Raw genomic sequence first — 25,003 nt, 5'->3', positions numbered from 1 at the left:
GACGCGGGCCTCGGCCGGGGCATGAGGCGGCGGCGGCAGCGGGGGCGGCCGGGGGCGGCCCAGGCGGTGAGTGGGGGGATGTTGGGGTACCACTGGGTATGGGGGGGCTGGGGAATGGCGGGGGGACCCCCTCTGGGTGTGCTGGGGGGGGAGGTCCCCCTGTCGGGTGATCCCTGGGGTGTCCCCTGGGGGTGCTTGGTGGTTACCCTCCCTTGAGTGATCCCTGGGGTGTCCCCTGGGTGTTGTGGGGGTTTCCCCCCCCACATTGAGTGATCCCTGGGGGTCCCCTGGGGGTGCTTGGCGGTTCCCCGCCCATTGAGTGATCCCTGGGGTGTCCCCTGGGTGTTGTGGGGGTTCCCCCCGCTTTGAGTAATCCCTGGGGGGGTTCACTGGAGGTGCTGGGGGGTTCCCTCTTCCTTGAGTGGTCCCTGGGGGGGGTCCACTAAGTGTGCTGGTGGGGGAGGTCCCCCACTTGAGGGATCTCTGAGAGATCTCAGGGTATTCTGGGGGGGATCCCCCTTCAGTTGATCCCCGGGGGGGTCCCTTGCTTGTGCTGAGGGGGGAGGAATCCTCCCTCAAGTGATCCTTGGGAGATCCCTTCCCATTGAGTTATCCCTGGGAGGGTCCCCCCCCCATTGGGTGACCTCTGGGGGTCCCCTAAGTGTGCTGGGGGGGGACTCCCCCCCCTTGAGTGATCCCTGAGCGGTCCCCTGGGTGTGCTGGAGGGGATCCCCCTTTGGTTGATCCTTGGTGTCCCCTGGGTGTGCTGGGGGGCATCCCCCTTTGGTTGATCCCTGGGGGATCCCTTACATGTGCGGGGCGGGGGGGGCAGCATCCCTTTAGCAACGCCTGGGATCCCTGCTGGATCCCAGGCTCAGTTTTGCAAGGGGGTGCCATGGAGCTGTTGCCCCCCAGCACCCCGGGCACTGCCCCCCCATCATCCCTGGGGTTTAGGGACCCCCATAAGCCCAGGCTCTCTGGGTGCTCGGTGCCCTTGGCGGCAGGGGGGGGGGGGTCAGCTCTCTGAGGACAGGCTCTCCTTGTCCCACCGAACCCAATGCTGACCCAGGGTCGGATGCCCCCAACTCATGCTCTGCCTCCCCCTGCTCCGAGGGCCGGGTCATTAAACCTCAATCACGGTGCCCCCCCCTCGGGGTTTGGGACAAAACCGTCCCATGTAGCCCCAACCTTGTCCCTCGCGTGTCTGGGGGGGGACGCTGTTTGTAGATGAACTTCATGGCGGGGCTGGCGGTGAGAGGACGGCTCTTAAAGCCTCGGGGAGCTTTAAGAGGGACCCAGGACCCATGTTTCCTGCCCTGTTGTCACCGCAGAGACGCAGCCGAGTGCCCCCGGGGTCCCAAATCCGGCAGGTAATTACGGTGGGGAGGCCAGGGCCGGTGACGATGGCTCCCGACGCGGTTCCCTGATGCCGGGCCGAGCTCGGGAAAGGTCAGCGTGACCCTGACAGGGATTCACGTACCCGCTCTCAGCCTCCGGAGGTGCCGTCTCTGACCAAAGTCCAGGCGGCGTGACGGCAAATCAGAGGTTGCCTCCGAGGGAAAACCTCTCTGGTTTCTCTCCGGATCTTTCCGGGGGTGAGCACAGCTCGTTCAAAGGAGAGGAGGAACCATCAAACCCGCTCTTGAGCGCTGGAATTTAACTGGGAGAGCGGGATGCTGTGGTCAGTGATAAGATAACGGCTCCCTGTTCGATGTGGGATAAGGCTCGGGGCATCCAGGGGGACACGTGGTGGCCCCACAGCCCATCTTTTTTTTTTTTCCTGCTTTACAGCATTTTTTAACCAAAGTTTCCCCGTTCTCCGGTGCTGCCTTATGGTTTTTGAGGGTGTTTTTAACCCCCGAGCCTCGTGGCTGCTGCCGGAGTGGAGCTTTCCAATCAGTTTGATTTATTGCATGTGGTGAAAATATTTGAAGTCTCCGATGTGCATCAGCCCCCCTCCCTTTTCACGCTTATAAAAAGCAGATGAGAAAGTTGGAGAGCAGCTGCGGGGGCTGAATCCTAAATCCAGGAGCCTTCAGATCGAGCAGGCTGGGAAGGAGGAGGAGGACGAGGATGAGGACAAGGACGAGGAGAGCGGCTCCTTGCTTCCAGGTTGCCTCATCCCAGCTCTTGTTCTCCTTCCATAGAAATAAATACATCACCCTGTGTCTTTCTAGACAGAGAGTGCCCTCGGGTGAGCGGGGGGGGGGCTCGTTGCCCCCCACGCCTTGGCTCCTGCACCCAGGGCATGGCCCAGCTCAGGCGGGCGACCCTGGGTGAGCAATTAGCGGGGAAACGAGCTCGTCCCGACCCATTTAGGAGGCGGCCAAAGGGGGGACCTCAGCGATGGGAGCGAAACCAACGTCCTCGCAGCCTTTTCTTCACCTGCTTTTATCACCTCTGGCCATCGGCAGGAGCGGGGCTGAGAGAGCCAGGAGGAATCCCGTGGGATTCCTGCCACCCGGCACCTTCCACCAAGCTTTTTCCAGGGCCGGGACCTGGCGGGGCCGGTGCCAGCAGAGCCACGTGGGCGTCTGGAAAGCAGGCGAGGAAGGGGGGGTGACCTGGTTGTGCGGAAAAGGAATTACCCCCTGTCGGGCCGGCGAGTGATTAACCGGGTTGTTTGCCCCGGTTTTGGTGGGTGTGTTGCGTTTGGGGCGGCCCCGAACTTGTATAACACGAGGTGGAAGAAATGGGGTCGGGTTTTTCGGTGTGACCCGGTGCTGCCAGCCCACAGGAGAGAGCAAAATACGGCGCTAACGAGGCGCCGGCCCCGAAACCGCTCTAAAAGAGTTAACGATCACGACGACGTGCCCCACAGGAACCAGAGTTTTCGAAGCCGGATGTCAAATGCAGGAATCTCAATGGCAGGAACCGCTCCCAGCGTGAGCCGGGGCTCCTCTAGCAAACCCCCACCGTGTCCCCACGTCGAGGGGGGGCTCCTCGGTTCCCCCCTTTATCGGCTTCGCGAAGAAAAGACCCGTCGGCCCCAGGCGTGTGGTTTCATGAGCGGAAAGGGAGGGCTGGAGATGGAAGAATGATCCCTTGTTCGCTCCGTGGGTCTCCCAAGGTGGAGACAACGGCTCTAGTGTCTTTGCTTCTTTGATTAGAGCAACCTCATGATATCCTGCTCTTGGCTTTTTTGTCTTCTTCCAAGGAATATTCCGCCTGGGAAGGGGGCTGCCTTGCCCGAGTGAGAATATGGGGTGTAAAGTCAAACCCAGCAGTGGTTGTGGTGAGTGTTTGCCTCCAGGAGGCAGAAGGGGGCCTGGTGAGCCCACTCCTGATGGTGAGGAGTTGCTTGAAGATCAGAGAGCCACAGAAGGGTTTGGGTTGGAATCGGTATTATTGGAAGGGATTAATATTGTCCCGTTTAACAGGCAGTAAAAGTCGGCCGCGGGGTCAGAACCCGTGGGGAAGTTGAGGCTTTTGTGGCCAGATTTGCTTAGGAATCTGTTCTTCTGCTGCTCCCACCAACCCACACGGCCTCTCCCCTGCTTTTTCTGACCATCTCTTTAGCAATTCACGTGGTCCTTGTTCCCCAAAAGGCCTCGATTTCATGACGCAGCAGGTGAAAGGTCGGGGGGAGCCTTTGGAATAACGCAGGGTTCCTCTGTAGGTGTCTGTGTGTGGGCAGAGGCGTGAAGTCCCAGAAGATCAGAGAATCACAGACTGGTTTGGGTTGGAAGGGACCGTAAAGTCCCCCCAGTGCCCCCCCCCTGCCCTGGGCAGGGACACCTCCCACCAGAACAGGTTGCCCCAAGCCCCCTCCAACCTGGCCTTGAACCCCTCCAGGGATGGGGCAGCCACAGCTTCTCTGGGCAACCTGGGCCAGGCTCTCACCACCCTCACACCAAAGAAGTTCTTCCCCAGATCTCAGCTCAATCTCCCCTCTTTCAGTGTCAAACCCTTCCCCCTTGTCCCATCGCTCCCCTCCCTCATCCAGAGTCAGATGCTTTGGACAGGTCCAGGTAGATGATATCACGACGTCACAGGGGTTACGGGTAGAAGGAGTGATAAATCCCAAGCTTTTTTATTCTGCAGTTTCTTTATCCTGTAATTTCATCCCTGTTGAGAGCAGTGTGTGGGGTGGGTCACTGTTCTTTTAGAAAAGCCCGCAGGCGTGGAGTCAGGGTGGGCAAAATCCATCCCTCAGATGGGTTTTCACCATCTTTCCTTTGCCATCTCTCCATTTCCCGGCGAGGCTGGAGCCCGGCGAAGCCGCAGGGGCGGAATATTCGCGTCTGGTGGCAGCTCTTCAGAATCAGAATTGAATAGAATCAGAATCAGAATCTTCATGGTTGGAAAGGACCTCTGAGACCACCGAGTCCAACCACACACACACACAAAAGACCCCCACAATCTCGGGCACCAGAGCGTGCCCTGAAGTGCCACCTCTACAGGCTTCTTAAATCCCTCCAGGGATGGCGACTCCCCCACCTCCCTGGGCAGGCTGTTCCAGTGCCCGACCACCCTCTCAGGAAAGTCCTTCTTCCCAAGATCCAATCTAAACCTCCCCTGCCCCAACTTCAGACCATTCCCTCTGCTCCTGTCGTTATTCCCTCGGGAGAAGAGGCCGACACCCACCTCTCTACACCCTCCTTCCAGGGAGTTTAGTTGGAGAAGGGGAGATTTAGATTGGATATTGGGAAAAAGTTCTTTCCTCTGAGGGTGATGGGACACTGGAACGGGTTGCCCAGGGAGGTGGTTGAAGCTCCTTCCCTTGAGATATTCAAGGTGAAGCTCAACGAGGCCCTGGGCAACCTGGTCTAGTTGGGGGTGTCCCTGCTGACTGCGGGGGGGTCAGACTAGATTCATAGATTCATAGATTCATAGATTGGTCCGGGCCGGAAGGGACCTCCAAAGGTCATCTAGATGACCTTTGGAGGTCCCTTCCGGCCCGGACCAATCTATGAATCTATGAAGAGTTGTAGAGGGCAATGAGGTCTCCCCTCAACCTCCTCTTCTCCAAAGAGTTCCCTCAGCCTCTCCTCCTATGACTTGTTCTCCAGACCCCTCACCAGCTTGGTGGCTCTCCTCTGGACACGCTCCAGCACCTCAATGTCCTTCTCGTAGCGAGGGGCCCAGAACTGAACAACAGCACTCGAGGTGACACCATCACTGCCCTACTCCTGCTGGCCACGCTGTTCCTGACACAAGCCAGGATGCCATCCGTTGGCCACCTTGGCCACTTGGGCACACTGCTGGCTCGGAGTTGGGTGGGAGAAAGGGCTGAGGAAGCGTTTCCGAGGCGGCAGGCGTGGGAAAACCATCCCCGTGTCGGGTGGTGGATGAGCTCGTGACGAGCCGGGCGGCTGCCGGCGGAGATAGGGGAACCCAATTCACTCCCGCCCAAGCCGGGATGAGTTTTGCAAGGAGATAGTGAGGTCGGTCCCGCACCGTAACGAACGTTCCCCACGTGATTCTTCTTCCTCTTCGCCTTCGTTAACGGAGCGGAGCATTTCCTGGGACCTGCTGCCCGGTGGGGTAAGCTCTGTTTCCTCCTGAAGGAATGAGATTTTGGGGAAAAGATGGCTTATTGCTAAATTTTAGGTGTGGGGTTGTTTTTTTTTAATGAAAGCCCTTATGCTTAGTGCTTTAAAAAGGAGCCTGTAAAGACAGAAAATAGCGTGTGACAGAGAAAAGCTTTGCTCCAGCCTCGAGGTTGTCCCTGTCCAAGCCGGACGAATCCTCCTCCGGGGTGAATCTTCCTCCTTCTGCTCCTCCGGAGCAAACGCTCCAGGTTATCTGGAAAGTGGTGGAATAAGGGAATTCCCCATCCCAGGTTGGTTGGCGGGGGCCAGAGGCGAGTTGTGCGGAGTTGGAAGCTGATGGAGCTTTATTCCTTTTATTCCTTTGCTTTATTCCTTTTATTCCTTTGCTTTATTCCTTTTATTCCTTTGCTTTATTCTTTTTATTCCTTTGCTTTATTCCTTTTATTCCTTTGCTTTATTCTTTTTATTCCTTTGCTTTATTCCTTTTATTCCTTTGCTTTATTCTTTTTATTCCTTTGCTTTATTCCTTTTAATCCTTTATTCTTTTTATTCCTTTGCTTTATTCCTCCTGCTGCCCCAGAGCCAACACATTAACGTCACGAGTATATCGGGATGGATAAATAACTATTGTAGCCCTGCCGAGAAGCCACGGCATCGCTCCAGCCCTGCCTGATCAAACCCTCATTATTATTTTCGCCTGGCTGGGTCGCAAACCACCTTTGGAGCTGGTTTTGGAACCGGGGAATTCATCTTAGAAAGCCTAAAATGGCTTCAAATCACTGACAATGAATTCCTGGCTAATGTTTTCCTTTTCTATCTTCACTCAACCAATATTACCCGGTTATAAGGAGGTCTCCCGTTAATTTACAACGGGTTTTGAGGGAGATTAAGTGCTTTACATACCAAAGGTATATATTGTTGGCGCTTTGACTTGTCCTTGAGGGGTTTTGAAGGCGGGGGGGGTAGTTGACCTTTTAAAGCCCGGCTCCATCCAAAGTCCCGTACCTGATCCCGGCTCCTTTCCACGTGGGTTCAGTTTAATAGTTAAAAACACACCGTGAGGAAAGAGTTACGTCGTGCCCTTAAAAGAATCTCCACGTGCCCTGGACAGGGTGCGGCGTAGACGTAAGAATCATGCCTGGAAGGGGAGGGATGGTGTGTGATTTTTACACATAAAGGAAATTCCACTCTTGTTTCCTTCGCTGGAGTTTCGCAACGAGCTCTGGCCCGAGCCCGCCCATTTGCAAACACTCCTCTCGCCTTTGTTTGCCCACTCCATCCACTCGCCCCTTCTCCGGGTTGGTGCAACACGGAGTTTCCAAAGCAAAAAAGCTCATTTTCTGGCCCCGAAAGGTTCTTCAGGGCTGGAAAAGGGCCGGGGAGGTAGATGTGGCCCCCAAAAAGTTCTTCAGAGATGGAGAAGGACAAGGGAGGTAGATGTGGCCCCCAAAAAGTTCTTCAGAGCTGGAGAACAGCCAGGGAGGTTGATCTGGCCCCAAAAGGTTCTTCAGAGCTGGAACAGGGCCGGGGAAGTAAATCTGACCCCAAAAGGTTCTTAGCGCTGGAAAAGGGCTGAGAAGTAGATCTGGCCCCCAAAAGGTTCTTCAGAGCTGGAGAAAGGCCACAGAGGTAGATCTGGCCCCAGAAGGTTCTTCAGAGCTGGAGAAGAGCCAGGGAAGAAACTCTGGCCCTGAAAGGTATTTCAGAGCTGGAAAAGGGCCATGGAGGTAGATCTGGCCCTGAAAGGTTCTTCAGAGCTGGAAAAGGACCGGGGAGGTAGATTTGGTCCCAGAAGGTTCTTCAGAGCTGGAGAAGAGCCAGGGAGGTCGATCTAGCCCCAGAAGGTTCTTCAGACCTGGAAAAGGGCCGGGGAAGTAAATCTGACCCCGAAAGGTTCTTCAGGGCTGGAGAAGGGCCACGGAGGTAGATCTGGCCCCCAAAAGGTCCTTCAGAGCTGGAAAAGGACCATGGAGGTAGATCTGGCCCTGAAAGGTTCTCCAGGGCTGGAAAAGGAGCTCCTTTGCTGGGAGCTCACTTCTCTGGGAGCAAAGGACCCAGAGGGAGGTGAATCTGTCCCTACCAGGAGCTGTTGGTTGGGTGGACTCTTTCCTGTCAGTTTTTATTCTCCTTCTTGACAGGTTTTTTTCCCCTCTCTCTCCTTTACAGCCAAGGTGGCCGGTTTAACCCGGTTTCCCGGCCACCAGAAGGGTTCCACCATGGGGAACTCGGACGCAGACCAGAAGGCGCCCTACGGTAAGGCTCGCCGTGCCGCGCGGCAGATCCGCTCTCATCCGTTAATTCCTTTATCCTGCAAAAACCACCCCAAGGATTCGATGGGCTCGTTTCCCTCCCTCCCTTGTTATCGCAGCGGACGCAAACCCTCGCGCTTTCCAGGTGACCCCAGGAGGAGTTTTACAGCTCCCGGGGCTGGTTTAACCAGATGGACAAGCCTGTCTTGTGCCAACCCATCTCCCTCCTGCCCCGACGCACACACGGGTCCCTCTAAATCCCTTCTGCAAACGGGGCTGTCCAGGGGTCTGGATTGGAAGAATGGACAGGGAGGTGGATTGAAAACTGGCTGAAAAAGCTCAGAAGGTCACGGCCAAGAAGGCCAATGGCATCCTGGGGGGCATCAGGAAGAGTGTGACCAGCAGGTGGAGGGAGGTCATCCTCCCCCTCTGCTCTGCCCTGGGGAGGCCCCAGCTGGAGCACTGGGACCAGTTCTGGGCTCCCCAGTGCCAGAAGGACAGGGAACTGCTGGAGAGGGCACAGCAAAGGGCTACAAAGATGCTGAGGGGCCTGGAGCATCTCTCTTAGGAGGAAAGGCTGAGGGACTTGGGGCTGTTTAGTCTGGAGAAGAGAAGACTGAGGGGGGATCTGATCAACGCCTAGAAATACTTAAAGGGGGGGGGTCAGGAGGATGGGGCCAGTCTTTTTCCAGTGGAGCCCAGTGACAAAAGAAGAGGAAACGGGCACAAACTGGGACATAAGAAGTTCCACCTAAACACGAGGAGGAACTTCTCTCCTGTGAGGGTGGCAGAGCCCTGGAAGAGGCTGCCCAGAGAGGTGGTGGGGTCTCCTTCTCTGGAGACATTCCAAACCCCGCCCTGGATGAATCCAACCTGCTCTGGGTGGGACCTGCTCTGGCCGGGGGGTTGGACTGGATGATCTCCAGAAGGTCCCTTCCCACCCCGTAGCATTCTGTGACTTCTGTGGTTCTGTTTGGGAGGCAGGGGAAAAAAAAGGAGGAGTCATCGACTTCGCTTGGCTCCCGATGATGCAATAGGAAAGTTGGTAAAAGAGCCGGCCTTGGGTTTTTTTTCTTCCTCCTCTTCCAAAGGCCGGGTGCTGGGGACACATGTGGCTCTGCGGCTCTTAGAGCAAAATGCCACGGAGGGAGAGCAAAAGTGAGTAAGGGCTCCATTCCGGAGAAAAAAGGGCTTTTTGCTGAAGGTGGGGAGGGGAGGAATCGGGGAGGGGGTTACAAGTTTTAACAGGTCATTGGGGAGAAGGTGCATTTTCCTGGCTGGAGTGACCCCCCCACACACACCTTCCTCGCAAGTTCAATTTAGAAATTGGCCTAAAAATTCACCCAGGCTGACTCTGCCGCCTGCCCCTCGGGATTTAAGAGAAGGGAAAATTATCAGGGAGGGGGCTCCTGACTGCCATTTGCTTCCAAACAAGCGCCTTCCCTGCAGCTCGTGGGGAATCGGGGTCCTTCCGGGATGAAACTTTTCCCGGAGGGTGTTTTCAGCCCGGAGAGTTTGGGGGTAATTCTCTCTGTAACGGAGCAAAAAGAGCCGGGGGTTTCTCTGGGATCTGGCGTGTTTGGTGCCGGTTAATGATTACGGATGTTCCGCGGGGCTGCTGTTACGTCGCGCGCTGCCCCGTGACGGCTTTTATTATTTTTTTTTGTTGTTGTTTTAAAATTTAGCCGAATAAATAAAGCTAGCCGGCCTCCTCTCACTGCGCGGGAGCGGAGAGTTGGGGCAAGGCGGGGTGGTCTCCTGGGGTGGGTTTACCTTGTATTTTCATGTGATTATCTCTTAGTGGCTTAATTAGCGTGAGCTGTGAGGGTGGAACAGGCTCTTTTTGGTCTTGTCAACCTCTGCCAGGTTTTTTTCCGTGTTTCCAAGGGTCCTCACTCACTCCTCTTTCCTTTCCTGCTTCTCTTTCCCTGGCAGAAGATGCCTCCGGGGATCACGGGGAGATGGTGAGCACCATTTCCAGCAGCATGAACCCTCTGCAGCCACCGGACGCCTCCTCGGAGGAGCCTTTTACCACCTACTTCGACAGCAAGATCCCCATTCCCGAAGATGAAACGGTGAGTGCGGCTGAGCCTTCCTTCCTCCCCTCCTTCCCGTGGGAAAATCCCAGCGGAAAAATCTGCCAGCCCTTGGTTCCTGCGTGAGTCCTTCCCTCTGGTGCCTGTTCCCCTTCTTGCCCGGACTGGGAAGGGTAACTGGGCTGGCTGGCTGGGGATCTGGAGGAGAAGGGGGTGCGGGATCTCCTCTGATTGCTGAGTTAATGATTCATCACCCAGGATTTGTCTCCCAGACCCGCTAAAGAGCAGAGAAACATCTTCGTAGCCCCAGGACCTTGGTTCTTTGTTCCCTTATCAAGGACTAGTGTTTCCCTGGCCTTTGTCACAGCCTTGTCCCCTTTGTGGGGGTGTGTAGGTGCCTTCTTTGCTTTGCATTAAGCAACATTTTGGGAGGATTCATCCCCCCCTCCCTGGAGATCGTGTCCTTGGCTCTTCCAGAGCCTGCTCCTAAACTCTTTAGATTAAGACCAGAGATTGCTGGAGAATTTAGGATGAAAGAACAGGCTGAAGTGGCCACTGTGGAAATTAAAATCAAATCCCGGCTTTCTCTTGCCGTTTTTTATGCCCGAGAGCCGGGGTGGATGGTGGGGACGATGTGTCCCCTGCGTTAGGAGGGGGCTGCACCGTGGGGCCGATGGCTGATGCCTCCCTCCCTCTCTCTCTCTCTCCCCCTTCCCCAGCACTCCTGCTTTAGTTTCCGCAAGCTCTGGGCTTTCACGGGGCCGGGTTTTCTGATGAGCATCGCTTACCTGGATCCGGGCAACATCGAGTCGGATTTACAGTCCGGGGCCATCGCAGGATTTAAGGTCAGTGCAAAATCCTACAGATGAAGCGCTGTGAGTTGTGCAAACGGTGTACCTGACGGCGCCGCTGTTGCCGCTGGGCTGAAAACACCCCGGAGAAGGAGAAAGGGGAACATGAGACCCTCATATGCCCCCTCCGGATGTGAATCCTGGCTTTATATCCATATGGATCCTTCCTGGGCACATCAAACAGCCTCTAAATGACAATAACGTGGATTTTTAAAGGCCTAAAAGGTGCGCTCGGGGCGTAGGGGACCCGGGACCTTGTTTGTGGCCGTCGTTTCTTGCTGCCCCAACGCACCCACCTCCGTCTTGGTGTCTCCCACAGCTTCTCTGGGTCCTGATGCTGGCGACCATCATCGGGCTGCTCCTGCAGCGGCTGGCGGCCAGGCTGGGGGTGGTGACGGGGCTGCACCTCGCCGAAGTCTGCAACCGGCAGTACCAGAAGGTGGGTGACATCCCCGGAGCGGGGGGACAATCCCAGTCCTCGGCGAGTCCTTCGGATCGTCCCACGGGTCCGGGTGGGTGTTGGTTCTGGACCTGGCAGGTCACAGGGGACTTGTGAGGTGTCACCGCTGCCCCTTAAGTGCCAAATCCTCCGCGGGAGAAAGTGTCCCCGTTGCCAAAACACGTCTTCATCGTCACATCTTCCTTTTCTGTCCAAATTGGGGGACAACAAATTGTTGGTCCCTTCCAACTCTAACCACTCTATGGTTCTATGATTCTACCATTAAGTTGATTTCTTGCGGTTTGGCTCACAGTTGGAAGAAAGGCAGTTTTAGAGGAAGATTTTAATTGCAGCCCTAATTTAGCAGCGGCGAAGGGCTCGTTAAGAACCTTGGCCGTTAGGAGAGCGCATGAGGGGATGCCTCAGGTCCCGGTGGGGTCTTCCCCATCTTGGAAAAAGGGAGGTGGGTGAATGTCCTGGAATTTTCCAGTGAATTGGAGAGAGTCAGGAATCAACTCCAGGATTTCATCTTTCCTGGTTGAACTTTTCCTCCCGAGGTTGAATTTCTTTCTGCTTAAATAAACTTAAATAAAATCAACCCCAGGATTTCAGCTTTCCCGGTTGAACTTTTCCTCCTGAGGTTAAAATTCTTTCTGCTTAAATAAACTCAAGGAATCACGAGGAGAGAAGAAGACCCTTTAGAACAAGACCCTTCCTTGGGGCTGTTACATTTCCCTGCTTAAGAAAGGGTCAGGGCTTGTGTAAGAGAGGGCTCTGCCTCTCGCTCAGCTGCGGATGAGTGAGGCCGTGCCTTGGGAAAGGGCTGGGGGGGGGGGGGAAGTCGGTGATGTCCTCAATTCTGGGCAATTTGATGTTTCTCATCCAACACCTGAGCCTGTGTCATGGGTCTGACCATAGGAAACATCTTCTCCCGCTCCTTTCCAGCGCCTCGGGATACGGAAACGTAACGAGGCGAGTAATTTAGATAATATAAGCGACCCAGGAACCTTCTCCGGTGACCGCCGCAGGTAACCTGGATTTCTGCTCCGGACCAGCCATAAAGTGGCAATTATTAACGTATTTTCCACGCCACATCCAGGGAAACGAGAGCATTCCTGAATCCGCCACCGCCACAACCCTGCGCTCATCCAGGAATTTAAAGGGAGAAGATATTTTCCCTCTTTTTAACGGCGTTGGATGTTTCTTCACCCCCAGGTTCCGCGGATCATCCTGTGGTTGATGGTGGAACTCGCCATCATCGGTTCCGACATGCAAGAAGTCATCGGCTCGGCCATTGCCATCAACCTCCTGTCTATGGGCAAGTAAGTGGGGTTTGTCGTCAGAAGGCAGCAGGAAATGAGTCCTCCCCTCTGGGATTAAGAAAGTGACACCCTCTGTGCCAAAAAAAGGCTCATTTATTTCCTATAAATCTTCCCAAATCAGCTCTTTGCGGAGGGTGATTCATCCGAGCTGCGCTCGCTCTCCGATGACTCAGCCTTTGGTGCCTCTTCCCTTTTTTTCTCACTTATAAGGAGAACCGCGGGTTCTGGCTTATAATTTTAGGCGTAACCGGCTAAAATAGGCGCCAAAATTGGGCTGCAGCCTTCCTGGAGCATTTTATACCCCTAATAAAGGACTCCCGGAAAGGTGTCCTCTTGGACCGGGAAGGTGGGAAATGGAAATGTAAAAGGAAGGTGCGATTTTGTATCAAGGAGTTATTAAAAGCCGTAGAATCATGGAACGATTCAGGTTGGAAGGGCCCTTAAGGATCATGGAGTTCCAACCCCCCGAAGTCCCGCTCGCTCCTGTCGTTTTCGACTTGGACGTGGGATTCGCTCTCAAAATTTGGGGAGAAAGCTCTTACCTGAGCTCTTTGTGCAAAAAACAACCCTTGCCCTGCGCAGCCAATGGCCTTGTCGGGCTCCGAACAAACCTTGGGGTTCCATCCCCAAAGGAGTGCCCTAAATAAAAGGAGATTTTGGACTCTGAGGTATTTTTGTGGCCGGTGGGTGAGGGGTTTTGGGGGCTGACGTCTCTCCTGGGGGTCTCCCGCAGGATCCCGCTGTGGGGCGGAGTCCTCATCACCATCGCCGACACCTTCGTCTTTCTCTTCCTGGACAAATACGGTAACTCTTCCTCCCGAATGCCGGAAAATAAAGCTTTTCTCAAGAGATTGAGCTTTTCTCAACTCGCTGATGGTTCTATTTTTTTTCTCCTCCACAGGCTTGCGAAAGCTGGAAGCCTTCTTTGGTTTCCTCATTACCATCATGGCCCTGACGTTTGGATACGAGGTGCCTCCACCGTCTCTCTCCTTGTTGGTGACACATTCCCTGTCCCCCCGACTACTCCAGCACCAAAACAGGGGGGGAGGACACTTAAAATTAAGGATATTTGAAGCTGGGTGTGTGGTTTTGGTGCGTGGCCATCGTCTGGCTCTTCTGCCCAACATCCCCGGTTTTATTAGAGCCGACAATTGCACGTTGTGGTTTATTTTTTTTTACCAAAAACGGCCACATTTTGGCTTTGGGAGCGTCTTCAAACGGGCAAAGCACGTCACGCTAAAATCCCTGTGTTCCTTTTGTCTCCGTGCCCAGTATATCACAGTCAGACCCGACCAGGAGAAGCTGCTGCAGGGGCTGTTCATCCCCTACTGCCAGGACTGCGGGACCCCCCAGCTGGAACAGGCCGTGGGGATCGTGGGGGCCGTGATCATGCCCCACAACATGTACCTCCACTCCGCCTTGGTCAAGGTAAAGGGCCGCGCTAATTAGTGGAAGCTGTTCCTGCCCAGGGCAGAGGGGCTGGAACGAGGTGATAGAATCATAGAATGATGGAATTGCCCGGGTTGGAAGGGACCTTTGGGATCATCCAGTCCAACCGTCAACCCAACGCTGACCAACCATCATTGACCCATATCCCCAAGCCCGGCTTTTAGATCCCTCCAGGGATGGTGACTCCACCCCTGTCCTGGGCAGCCTCTTCCAATGGGTGACAACCCTTTTGGGGAAGAAATTGTTCCCAATATCCATCCTAAACCTCCCCTGGAGCAGCTTGAGGCCGTTTCCTCTGGTTCCTTGGGAGAAGAGACCGACCCCCCCTGGCTCCACCCTCCTTTCAGGGAGTTGTAGAGAGTGAGAAGGTCTCCCCTCAGCCCCCTTTTCTCCAGGTTGAACACCCCCAGCTCCCTCAGCTGCTCCTCACAAGTTCTCCAGACCCTTCTCCTTGGGCTCCAGCTTCTCCTTCTTCTCCAGACCCTTCTCCTCAGGCTCCAGACCCTTCTCCTTCTTCTCCAGACCCCTCACCAGCTCCGTTACCCTACTCTGGACTTACTCCAGCCCCCTCAATGTCCTTTTTTTGTCGGGAGGGGCCCAAAACTGGACCCAGCCCTCGAGGTGGGGCCTCTCCAGTGCCCAGTCCAGGGGGACCATCACTGCCCCAGTGCTGCTGGCCACACTCTTCCTGCTGCAGGCCAGGATGCTGGTGGCCTTTTGGCCACCTGGGCACTCTGTTGGCTCATCTTCAGCCGGGTGGTGACCAACACACCCAGGTCCAGGCAGTTTTCCAGCCGCTCTTCCCCCACCCCGGAGCGTCCATGGGGTTGGTGGGACACTTGGCCTGGTTGAACCTCACACCCTTGGCCTCATCCCATCACTCCAGCCTGTCCAGATCCCTCTGTAGAACCTTCCCACCCTCCAGCAGATCAACATGCCCCCAACCTGGTGTCCTCTGCCAACTGAGGGTGCATTCCATCCCCTCAATCCAGGTCACGGTCTTCAGGGTCCCTTCCCAGTCCAACCATTCTGTGATCAATGGGGATGGAGCACTGGGAGGCCTGAAACGCTCAAAAAATCCCAGCCTCTTGTTGTCTGCATTAAGCATTTAGTCTGTGGAACCGTAACAAACCCCCTGAAGGGGTCTGGTGGGATCCCTGGGACAGGGAAAACCTTGAGAGCCTTGGGGACACGTGTCCCCACGTGTGGCACCTGTGGAGCTGGGACCAGAAGTGCCAGCGCGGACAAAACCAGCCGTTTGCTTCTGCAAATATTGGAGTTTGCTTTTTGTTCCGTCCAGCACGTTCTCTTCCCGCCCCGTGACCCGTGTCCCGCTCTCTATTTAGAGTATAATTAGAGAAATAAGTAATACAATGGCGAATTCCTGTTTTTCAAGCCTTTTGTTGTCACAATGTCCCTTTTTTTTTTTTTCAGTCCCGGCAAGTGAACCGTGCCAACAAGAGGGAAGTACGAGAAGCCAACAAATATTTCTTCATCGAGTCCTGCATCGCTCTCTTTGTCTCCTTCATCATTAACATCTTCGTTGTCACCGTCTTCGCCGAGGCTTTCTTTAAAAAGACGAACGCCGACGTGGTGAGTTGGGGCTGGGACTTTTCTTCCCGTGGAGCGGGTGACACCGAACCCCAGGGCTTTTTGGGGCAGTAACGGGGACCTCAGGGGCAGCTCTGAGCCTCCTCAGCGCCGCCTGGTCAAGCAGAGCCTGTAAATTCTGTGCGAAAAGTGGGGGGAAAAAGAGCAGGGGTGCTGATTATTACAATTTAAACCAGTCTGAAGCGGCACCCAGCACCCTGGGATCTCCAGCACCCACTGCTCCTCGCGTGGAGCCTTTCCAAAGAATCACAGAATGCTGTGGGGTTGGAAAGGACCTCTGGAGATCATCCAGTCCAACCCCCCGGCCAGAGCAGGTCCCACCCAGAGCAGGTTGGATTCATCCAGGGGGGGTTTGGAATGTCTCCAGAGATGGAGACCCCACCACCTCTCTGGGCAGCCTCTCCCAGGGCTCTGCTGCCCTCACAGGAGAGAAGTTTCTCCTCGTGTTTAGGTGGAACTTCTTATGTTCCAGTTTGTGCCCGTTTCCTCTTCTTCTGTCACTGGGCTCCACTGGAAAAAGACTGGCCCCATCCTCCTGACCCCCACCCTTTATTTCTAGGCATTGATCAGATCCCCCCTCAGTCTTCTCTTCTCCAGACTAAACAGCCCCAAGTCCCTCAGCCTTTCCTCCTAAGAGAGATGCTCCAGGCCCCTCAGCATCTTTGTAGCCCTCTGCTGTGCCCTCTCCAGCAGTTCCCTGTCCTTCTGGCACTGGGGAGCCCAGAACTGGTCCCAGTGCTCCAGCTGGGGCCTCCCCAGGGCAGAGCAGAGGGGGAGGATGACCTCCCTCCACCTGCTGGTCACACTCTTCCTGATGCCCCCCAGGATGCCATTGGCCTTCTTGGCCACCACGTTGCTGGCTCATGGGCCTCCTGGTGTCCACCAGGACTCCCAGGTCTTTTTCCTCAGAGCTGGTTTCCAGCAGGTCACCCCCAACCTGTCCTGTTTTGGGGGGGTTGTTATTCCTCCCCAGGTGCAGGACCCTACACTTGCCTTTGTTGAAGTCCATCAGGTTCCTCTCTGCCCAACTCTCCAGCCTGGCCAGGTCTCGCTGGATGGTGGCCCAGCCCTCTGCCGTGTCAGCCACCCCTCCCAGTTTTGTTTTGTTTCTTCTTGTCCTGGCTCTCCCTTGGCTGAGCAAAACCCAACCTCCTGCCCCCCTCCATGTCGTTGCAGAACTCCGTCTGCGTCAACGCCAGCAGCCCCCACTCCTCCCTCTTCCCCAACAACAACGAGACGCTGGAGGTGGATATCTACAAAGGGGTGAGTGGGGAAACGCTTTTCCCTCTCCTACAAATTAATTAGTCCTTCTTTTCCACCTCATCCCCCGCGGTTCCCGTGGTCTCAAGGGAATTTGCCGGATTTTCCTGCTCTCGGAGGTGGGGCTGAACTGACGGGAGCCTCCGATCTCCGTTCCAGGGTGCCGTCCTGGGCTGTTACTTCGGCCCCGCCGCTCTCTACATCTGGGCGATCGGGATCCTCGCTGCCGGCCAGAGCTCAACGATGACGGGGACCTACTCGGGGCAGTTCGTTATGGAGGTAATTAGCGCTCTTAGTGTCTGCCTGTGTCCCCCTTCTCTCTATTCCCGAGCCTTTAGAGCTAATATTGATGATTTCCCTTCCTTGGATGCTCAGCTCTTGCTGGAAGCTCCATGGGCCTTTTAGATAAATCAGCTTTTAATCCTGCCCCGAAATCCCCTTTTCCTCAAAGTCTCCGTACCGTTTTCACCCCTGATCCGTGGGTTTTTTTCCTGCAGGGCTTCCTGAACCTGCGCTGGTCCCGATTTGCCCGGGTGCTGCTGACGCGCTCTATCGCCATCACCCCCACCCTCTTGGTCGCCATCTTTCAGGACGTCGAGCACCTGACGGGCATGAATGACTTCTTAAACGTTCTCATGAGCCTCCAGGTGAGCAGAAGTGCCCGGTTTTGGGGTCAGGCCTCGGAGAAAAACATCTAGCGCTGAATATTTGGGGTTTTGGGGCCTGGGGGTTTGCAGGAGCGAGTTAGTGGGGGAGGTGTTGATCTTCTGGGGGGGGGAGGTGGAGAAGATGAGCCAAGGTCTGAAATGGCTTCCTCCTCCCTTTGACTCGCTTGCTTTGGGGAAGCGCTGTCGGATACGACCAAGCCTTGGATGTTTCTCCCTCCTGAGATAATCAGAATTAATTTCCACTCTTTGTTCTTCTATATTTTCTCGCTTCTTCCAGCTTCCCTTCGCTTTGATCCCTGTCCTGACCTTCACCAGCCTCCCCAGCGTCATGAATGATTTTGCCAACGGATTGTAAGTAACGAAGGGAATGGTCTCCGAGCAGGAGACGGGGCGTTGCTCGCCTTCCTGGCCCTAGAGCATCCCCTCTGACTGCAAGAGTGGCCCCTCCTCCTCACCCCGTTGCCCTCCGCTTTCTCTCCCAGGTTCTGGAAGGTGGCCGGTGGCCTCCTCATCCTCTTCATCTGCTGTATCAACATGTACTTCGTGGTGGCCTACGTCATGTCCCTCAACCACATGGCTCTGTACATCGGGGCTGGGATTCTCAGCGTCATCTACCTGTGCTTCGTGGCCTATTTGGTAAGTGGGGGTTCAAGCCGTGACTCCTCGAAGGCAGGATAAAGCCCCTGGATTTATTTTCTCACCGTTCCGTGAATATTGTCCCGTTTTTACAGGCAGTAAAAGTCGGCCGCGGGGTCAGAACCCGTGGGGAAGTTGAGGCTTTTGTGGCCAGATTTGCTTAGGAATCTGTTCTTCTGCTGCTCCCACCAACCCACACGGCCTCTCCCCTGCTTTTTTGACCATCTCTTTAGCAATTCACGTGGTCCTTGTTCCCCAAAAGGCCTCGATTTCGTGACGCAGCAGGTGAAAGGTCGGGGGGAGCCTTTGGAATAACGCAGGGTTCCTCTGTAGGTGTCTGTGTGTGGGCAGAGGCGTGAAGTCCCAGAAGATCAGAGAATCACAGACTGGTTTGGGTTGGAAGGGACCGTAAAGTCCCCCCAGTGCCCCCCCCCTGCCCTGGGCAGGGACACCTCCCACCAGAGCAGGTTGCTCCAAGCCCCCTCCAACCTGGCCTTGAACCCCTCCAGGGATGGGGCAGCCACAGCTTCTCTGGGCAACCTGGGCCAGGCTCTCACCACCCTCACACCAAAGAAGTTCTTCCCCACATCTCAGCTCAATCTCCCCTCTTTCAGTGTCAAACCCTTCCCCCTCGTCCCATCGCTCCCCTCCCTGATCCAGAGTCCCTCCCCAGCTTTCCTGGAGCCCCTTTAGGGACTGGAAGAGGCTCCAAGGTCTCCCCGGAGCCTTCTCTTCTCCAGGCTGAACCCCCCCCAACTCTCTCAGCCCCCCCTCCCAGCAGAGGGGCTCCAGCCCTCCCAGCATCTCCGGGGCCTCGTCTGGCCCCGCTCCAACAGCTCCGTGTCCTTCTGATGTCCCCAGAGCTGGAGGCAGCACTGGGGGGGGGTCTCCCCAGAGCGGAGCAGAGGGGCAGAATCCCCCCCTGGCCGTGCTGGCCATGGGGCTGGTGATGCAGCCCAGGATGTGAGGGGGTTTCTGGGCTGCCAGCGCACATTGCTGGCTCATGGCCAGCTTTTCACTCCCCCCCAGCACCCCCAAGTCCTTCTCCTCAGGGCAGATGATCCCGCTGTCCATGTCCCCAGCAAAGACGTTCAAGAATACCGGTCCCAGTAGGGACTCTGGAGGACCCCACTCTTCACCGGCCTCCACCCAGACATCGAGCCGTTGGCTGCAGCTCTTTGAGCGCCACCTTCTGGCCAATTCCTCATCCACCGAGTGCTGCACCCTCGGCTCCATCGGTGCTTGTCTATAGAACCCTAGAATCGTGGAATTGCCCGGGTTGGAATGGACCTTTGGGATCATGGAGTCCAACCATCAACCCAACGCTGACCAAAACCATCACTGACCCATATCCCCAAGCCCGGCTTTTAGATCCTTCCAGGGCTGGTGACTCCACCCCTGCCCTGGGCAGCCTCTTCCAATGGGTGACAACCCTTTTGGGGAAGAAATGTTTCCTCAAATCCATCCTAAACCTCCCCTGGAGCAGCTTGAGGCCGTTTCCTCTGGTTCCTTGGGAGAAGAGACCGACCCCCCCTGGCTCCACCCTCCTTTCAGGGAGTTGTAGAGAGCGAGAAGGTCTCCCCTCAGCCCCCTTTTCTCCAGGCTGAACACCCCCAGCTCCCTCAGCCGCTCCTCACAAGTTCTCCAGACCCTTCTCCTTGGACTCCAAACACTTCCCCTTGGGTCAGACCCTTCTCCTCAGGCTCCAGACCCTTCTTCTTCTTGATACCCTTCTCTTCTCCAGACCTTTTTTTCAGTCTCCAGACCTTTCTCCTTCTTCAGACCCTTCTCCCTTTTTCTCCAGACCCTTCTCTTCCATCTCCAGACCCTTCTCCTCCAGCTCCAGACCCTTCTTCTTCTGCAGACCCTTCTCCTTGGGCTTCAGACCCTTCTTCTCGGGATCCACACCCTTCTCCTTGACCTCCAGACCCTTTTCCTTGGCCTCCAGACCCTTCTTCTTCTCCAGACCCTTTTCCTTGGCATCCAGACCCTTCTTCTCCAGACCCTTCTCCTTGGGCTTCAGACCCTTCTTCTCGGGATCCACACCCTTCTCCTTGACCTCCAGACCCTTTTCCTTGGCCTCTAGACCGTTCTCCTCCAGACCCTTTTCCTTGGCCTCTAGACCGTTCTCCTCCAGACCCTTTTCCTTGGCATCCAGACCCTTCTTCTCCAGACCCTTCTCCTTGGTTCTCCAGACCCTTCTCCTTGGCCTCCAGACCCTTCTTCTTCTCCAGACCCTTCTCCTTGGGCTTCAGACCCTTCTCCTTGGTCTTCACACCCTTCTCATTGGCCTCCAGACCCTTTTCCTTGGCCTCCAGACCCTTCTCCTTCTTTTCCAGACCCTTTTCCTTGGCCTCCAGATCCTTCTTCTTCTCCAGACCCTCCTCCTTGGGTTTCAGACCCTTCTCCTTGGGCCTCCAGACCGCTCACCGGCTCCGTTGCCCTTCCCTGGACTCGCTCCAGGCTCTTCCCTCTATCCCGTATGACCGCGAATGACAATTCATTTACCGTCAAGCGCGTGATTTAAGACCCAAACGAGCGGAGTCCGGGTCTCCGTCGGGTTCCACCACCTTTCTCACCACCCGGCACCTTCTTTCCTTGGCAGACCTGGCTGTGTCTCATCGCTCTGGGGGTCTCCTTCCTGGCCTGCGGGAAAACGGTAAGGGTCACCCGGACGCTGCTGACGGAAGAACCCCCTTCTCCCCCCCCCGCCAAGTAACGGGGCCGGGGAGAGGTCGAGGGGGGGGGACGGGACACACACACACACACGGTGCCCGGCGAGTTGCCGTCAGAGCCAACGCGTTCCTATGGCCTCCCGCGGGAGCGCACACGCGTGTGCGCCGTGCCCGGGGAACACGCGTGTGTAAAGAGGCGGGGGGAGGTGGGGGGGGCTGGGGGGGAAGAGAAATAAGGAGACGTAGGGATGGGGAGATGTCTTGCTGCTGAAACACTGGGGACGTTTTCCTTTGCTGAACCCCTTTAATCACCCCTTGAATTGGGGGGGGGGGGGGGGCGAGACACGGGGCGGGGGGGCCACCCGTTTTCCTGAGGCTGACACCGGGGGGGGGGGGGGGGGGGGGTTATGGCGCAGGAAAAAGCACCACGTTCCCCCCCCCCCCGCCTCCAATCTCTCATTTTTTCCATTAAACCCGGGGGGGTTTCTCCTCCCTCAGCATTTTCGCCCCCCCCAGCCGAAACACCCAAGCTCCAGCGATTCGCTGCTTTTGCCCAGAACTGGAGAACCTCAAAAAAAAAACCCCAAAACAACACAAAAATAAGCTAAAGAAATTAAAATATGCGCCTTTTTTTTTTTTGGGGGGGGGGGGGGAATGTGAATTTCCAAGGATGCTGCTGGCGCTGGGAGGGGGCAAAATGTGACACGGTGACAGGGTGACACTACGTCCGGGGGTCTACCTCTGCGGTCGGACCTGACTGCGTTTAAATTATTAATTATTAGTATTATTAGTAGTAGTATTAATTATTTTTCGCTTGAAAACACTTTGAATTGGGAGCCGGGGCTCCGCAGGGGGGGGGACGGGGGGGGACACACACAGAGTGACCTCAGCATTAATATTAACATTTATTAGTATTATTTTTACTGGCCCGGCGTGTGATTTTGGTGGTCAGCAAAGGAAACGAGCCTTAATTTCGATGGTTATTTATGGATTTATTCCCTCTGATGGAAAAAGCTCTTTGGAGAATTGTCCAAAATCGCTGGGTTTTGCCTCAAAATGACTCTGCGTAGAAACAGCCTTTTCCGGGGGGGGGGGGGGGGGGGTTAGCAACGGAAGGGGGGGGGGGGGTTTATTTGCCCATCCTGGTATAAATTCCCTACAAAAACCTTCCTCGTTACCCTTCTCGTTAGCGATTAACGAGTTTCAGGTACCTTTTGGGGGGGGGGGGGACGGGACAGGATGGGGGGGGGGGACGGGACGCCTTCTCCCGGAAGGTGACGGAGAGAAAGGTACCATTTATTTTTATTTTTTTTTTTTAATGCGCTTAAAAAAAAGCTCCCCGTCGGTTTTTTCCGGCTTCGGGGGAATTTTGAGGTTAAATCTCGCGCTTTGGGGAGGCTTTAGGTGCCTCGACTGTGAAAATGGGATTTATTTAGCGAAATTTCTCTTTTCTGCCCCCAGATTTTTCTGGGAAAATTCATCCTTTCCCGGGCGTTTCTCCCGTCCCCTCTGGTCCGGGGGGGGGTGGGGGGTGGGAATTGCTCCGGGAAATAAAATTCCTCGCGGGGTTTGAAGGCCTCGGAGAGAAATGAAATTTTTTTTTCGGGGGGGGGGGGGGGAGTTGGGGGTTTTGCTTTTTAATTAGGATTTCTTTTCCGGCACGAACAAACCCCCTGGGAGGTGGGAGGGGGGGGGAGAGGGGGGGCGCTTTGGGGCTCCGGGCAGCGTTTTTGGGGGGGGGGGGTGGGGGGGGTGGATTTGGTGACACATTTCGGAGAATCAGGTGACAAGACTCAAAGCGGGGCGTGAAAATTCCCATTTTAATGACGTTTCCGCCGTCGCTGCCCTTTGGGAAACCCTCTCAACTCCCCCCCCCCCGCCCCCCCCCCCCCCCTCAACTTGCCCCCCCCCCCCCCCCCCTCGAACTGAGCGAGTGTTAAAACCCCCAACCTATTTCTCCTTTTCGAAGGATTCGTTCCAAAAAATTCCGACGGGATTTAAACCCCCCCCCGCGTTGTAACCTTTGGAGGTTTTGTACCTATCGCCATAAAAAATCTGGGAATTGGGAATTGGGGGCGGGAGTTGACGGGGGGGGGGGGCTGTTGGACCGGAGCTCTCCTTCTCCTCGGGAAACTGGTTTGATTTTATTCCCCCCCCCCCCCCCCCCCCCAAACCCAGTATCTGCCTTGGAACCAGTTTGTACAAACGACCTTTCCCATTAAAAGACAGATACTTTTTCAACTTGGCTTCCTGGGTCTTTTTTTTTTTTGGGGGGGGGGGGAAATGGCGGGGGGGGGGTCGCTCTGAGTCACCGGCCATTCCTGGCTCTACAGGAGACACCCCCCCCCCCCCCCCATCAAAGTCGATGGCTCCCGATGGCCTTGGGACGGCACCGGCAGGATGAATTCCCGGTGGGACCCGGCCCCATCCCCGCGGCATCCGGACCCTCCGCCCCCCCCCCCCCCCCCCCCCCGGTGTATTCCCCCCCCCCCCCCGGGGGACCCCACAGTGGCTCCGCTGTCACCGTGTGTGTGTCCGTCCCCCCCCCACGAAGGATGGGGTCCCGTGATCCGAGCGGTGCCATCCCCTTTGCCGGCATCCAGGACACAGCCCTGCTCTTCCCAGTTTTCCCCCCCCCCCCCGGCACCCGGCCGGCCGTGGTTCCTCCTCGGTCAAATTACCCCCCAAAAAATAGTATTTAATTAATTTTATTATTTTTTTAGAGCCCCCCCCCCACCCCCCCACCCCGCAGCCTTTCCTGGGGCTTAAGCTCTAACCCTTCTCCTTCTCCCCTTCCAGCTCCGGCTGGGATTCGCCGCTCGCCCGGAGCTTTTCCTCCTCAACAACGTCGACGCCGACGCTCTCGTCGCCCGATGATCCCTCCCACCCCGGGATTTCCCGGGATCCCCCCCCCCAATTTGTGCCGCAAAAACACAACACTCCGGAGCACCGGAGTCAGATCCCGGCGCCGGGACCAGAGCCCGGGAATTCCCCCGGGAAGGATCCGCGGGATCCGGGGCGTCCCATCCGGAAGAAGAGCAGGATCGGGCGGGAAAAGATCCCGGCTCCAAACCACGGCGTTGAAAAATTTTCCCCAATTTTTCCCTTTTTTCCCCAAAACAGTTGATCCGACCCCGGGAAGGGATTCCGAGATATTTCCCCCCCCAGTTTCAATTCAAATTTCTCCCTCCTCCATCCGGTGGAAAACCAGGGACAAGAGGGACAACGATCCCTTCTGAATTTAATATTTTTTCCCAAATTTGAGGAAAATTCCAGGCTTGGAATTTTTCTCGAGCGGGGAAATTATCCCAGAATTTCATTATCAGCGATTTTTTAGGGGGGGGGGTGTCGCTGGGATTTAACGGAACGAACCAAACCGCGGGGGAGAAAAACGGGATTTTTGGCCAACGGAGCCGTTCCCCGCCCCTCCCCCCACCCCCAAATTAGGGCTTTTTTGCCCTAAAACCTGCCCTCCCCCAATTCCCCCCCCCCCCAAACTCCCCCCCCCTCCAAGGGGCATTTTTCCCAGCCCCGGGGGCCGTTTTCTACCTCGGAGCAGGCGATGGGGAAAAACTGCTCATTTTGAAGAATTTCAGAGAAAAAAGCCAAATTTGCCTCTTTTTTACCCGCTCCGGGCGGGGGGGTTTGCACGCGCAAACGGAGCCGTTTTGGGGCCATTTCAAGAAATTTTGGGGTCTGCAGCCTCCACACACCCCCCCCCCTCAACTCCTCGGGGGGTGGGGGGGTTAAAAGCCCTTTTGCCTTTAATTAAATCTTCTGGTTTAATGAAATCTTCCCTTTTAATTAAATCTTCCTTTTTTTTTTGTTATAATTCCTCCCGACTCCGGCACCAACTTTCTCCGTGGCTCCGGCCGCGGCTCCCGACGGATGCGGCGAGGGGATGGAGTTTTCCGGGAAAAGGTTGGATTTAAACCTTTTCTTTGCAGTTTTCAGCCCTTTTTTAGAAATAAAATGAGGTTTCCGGGGCCCTTTTCCCAATTTTTCCCAATTTTCCCAGCCCTTTCCGGGCCCCGCTGTGTTTAAGGTGGGTAAATCCCTGATATTTGATGTGGGGCTGGAATTTCACACACACACACCCCCCGCCCCCGGACACTGGGAGCTGCCGGGATCCGGATTTGGGGGAAATGGGAAGATTCCATCCGTGGATTCGATCCGTAATTCCAGGGAAACTGGCCCCAAATTCCGGGATCGTTAAACACCCAGTTCTGGGGGGATTGTTCCCGGATTCTGGGGTACACTGGAGGCACTGGGGGCACTGGAGGGTACTGGGAATACTGATGGATACTGGGGG

General features: G+C 55.8%; 1 protein-coding gene across 2 annotated transcripts; it reads left to right on the top strand.

Moving 5' to 3' along the window:
* Positions 1-24,677, top strand: LOC141478883 (natural resistance-associated macrophage protein 2-like). 2 transcript variants are annotated; one of them, XM_074167829.1, is made up of 17 exons: positions 1-66; positions 7,662-7,748; positions 9,680-9,819; positions 10,500-10,625; positions 10,951-11,070; positions 12,286-12,392; positions 13,126-13,196; positions 13,294-13,361; positions 13,665-13,820; positions 15,276-15,434; positions 16,629-16,715; positions 16,872-16,991; positions 17,210-17,359; positions 17,658-17,731; positions 17,863-18,016; positions 20,622-20,675; positions 23,491-24,677. In XM_074167829.1, the coding sequence occupies exons 2-17, from the start codon at positions 7,712-7,714 to the stop codon at positions 23,566-23,568; spliced, it is 1,701 nt and encodes a 566-aa protein (XP_074023930.1). In that variant the 5' UTR covers positions 1-66; positions 7,662-7,711; the 3' UTR covers positions 23,569-24,677. The 2 variants fall into 2 exon arrangements, with proteins under 2 accessions (XP_074023930.1, XP_074023931.1); XM_074167830.1 differs by having other exon boundaries at positions 12-66; positions 9,683-9,819.
* Positions 24,678-25,003: the final 326 nt, after the last annotated feature.

The sequence above is a fragment of the Numenius arquata genome, unplaced genomic scaffold (genome assembly GCF_964106895.1).
Source record: "Numenius arquata unplaced genomic scaffold, bNumArq3.hap1.1 HAP1_SCAFFOLD_1044, whole genome shotgun sequence".
NCBI classification, from domain to species: domain Eukaryota; kingdom Metazoa; phylum Chordata; class Aves; order Charadriiformes; family Scolopacidae; genus Numenius; species Numenius arquata.
This window is presented reverse-complemented; position numbering and strand designations above follow the sequence as displayed.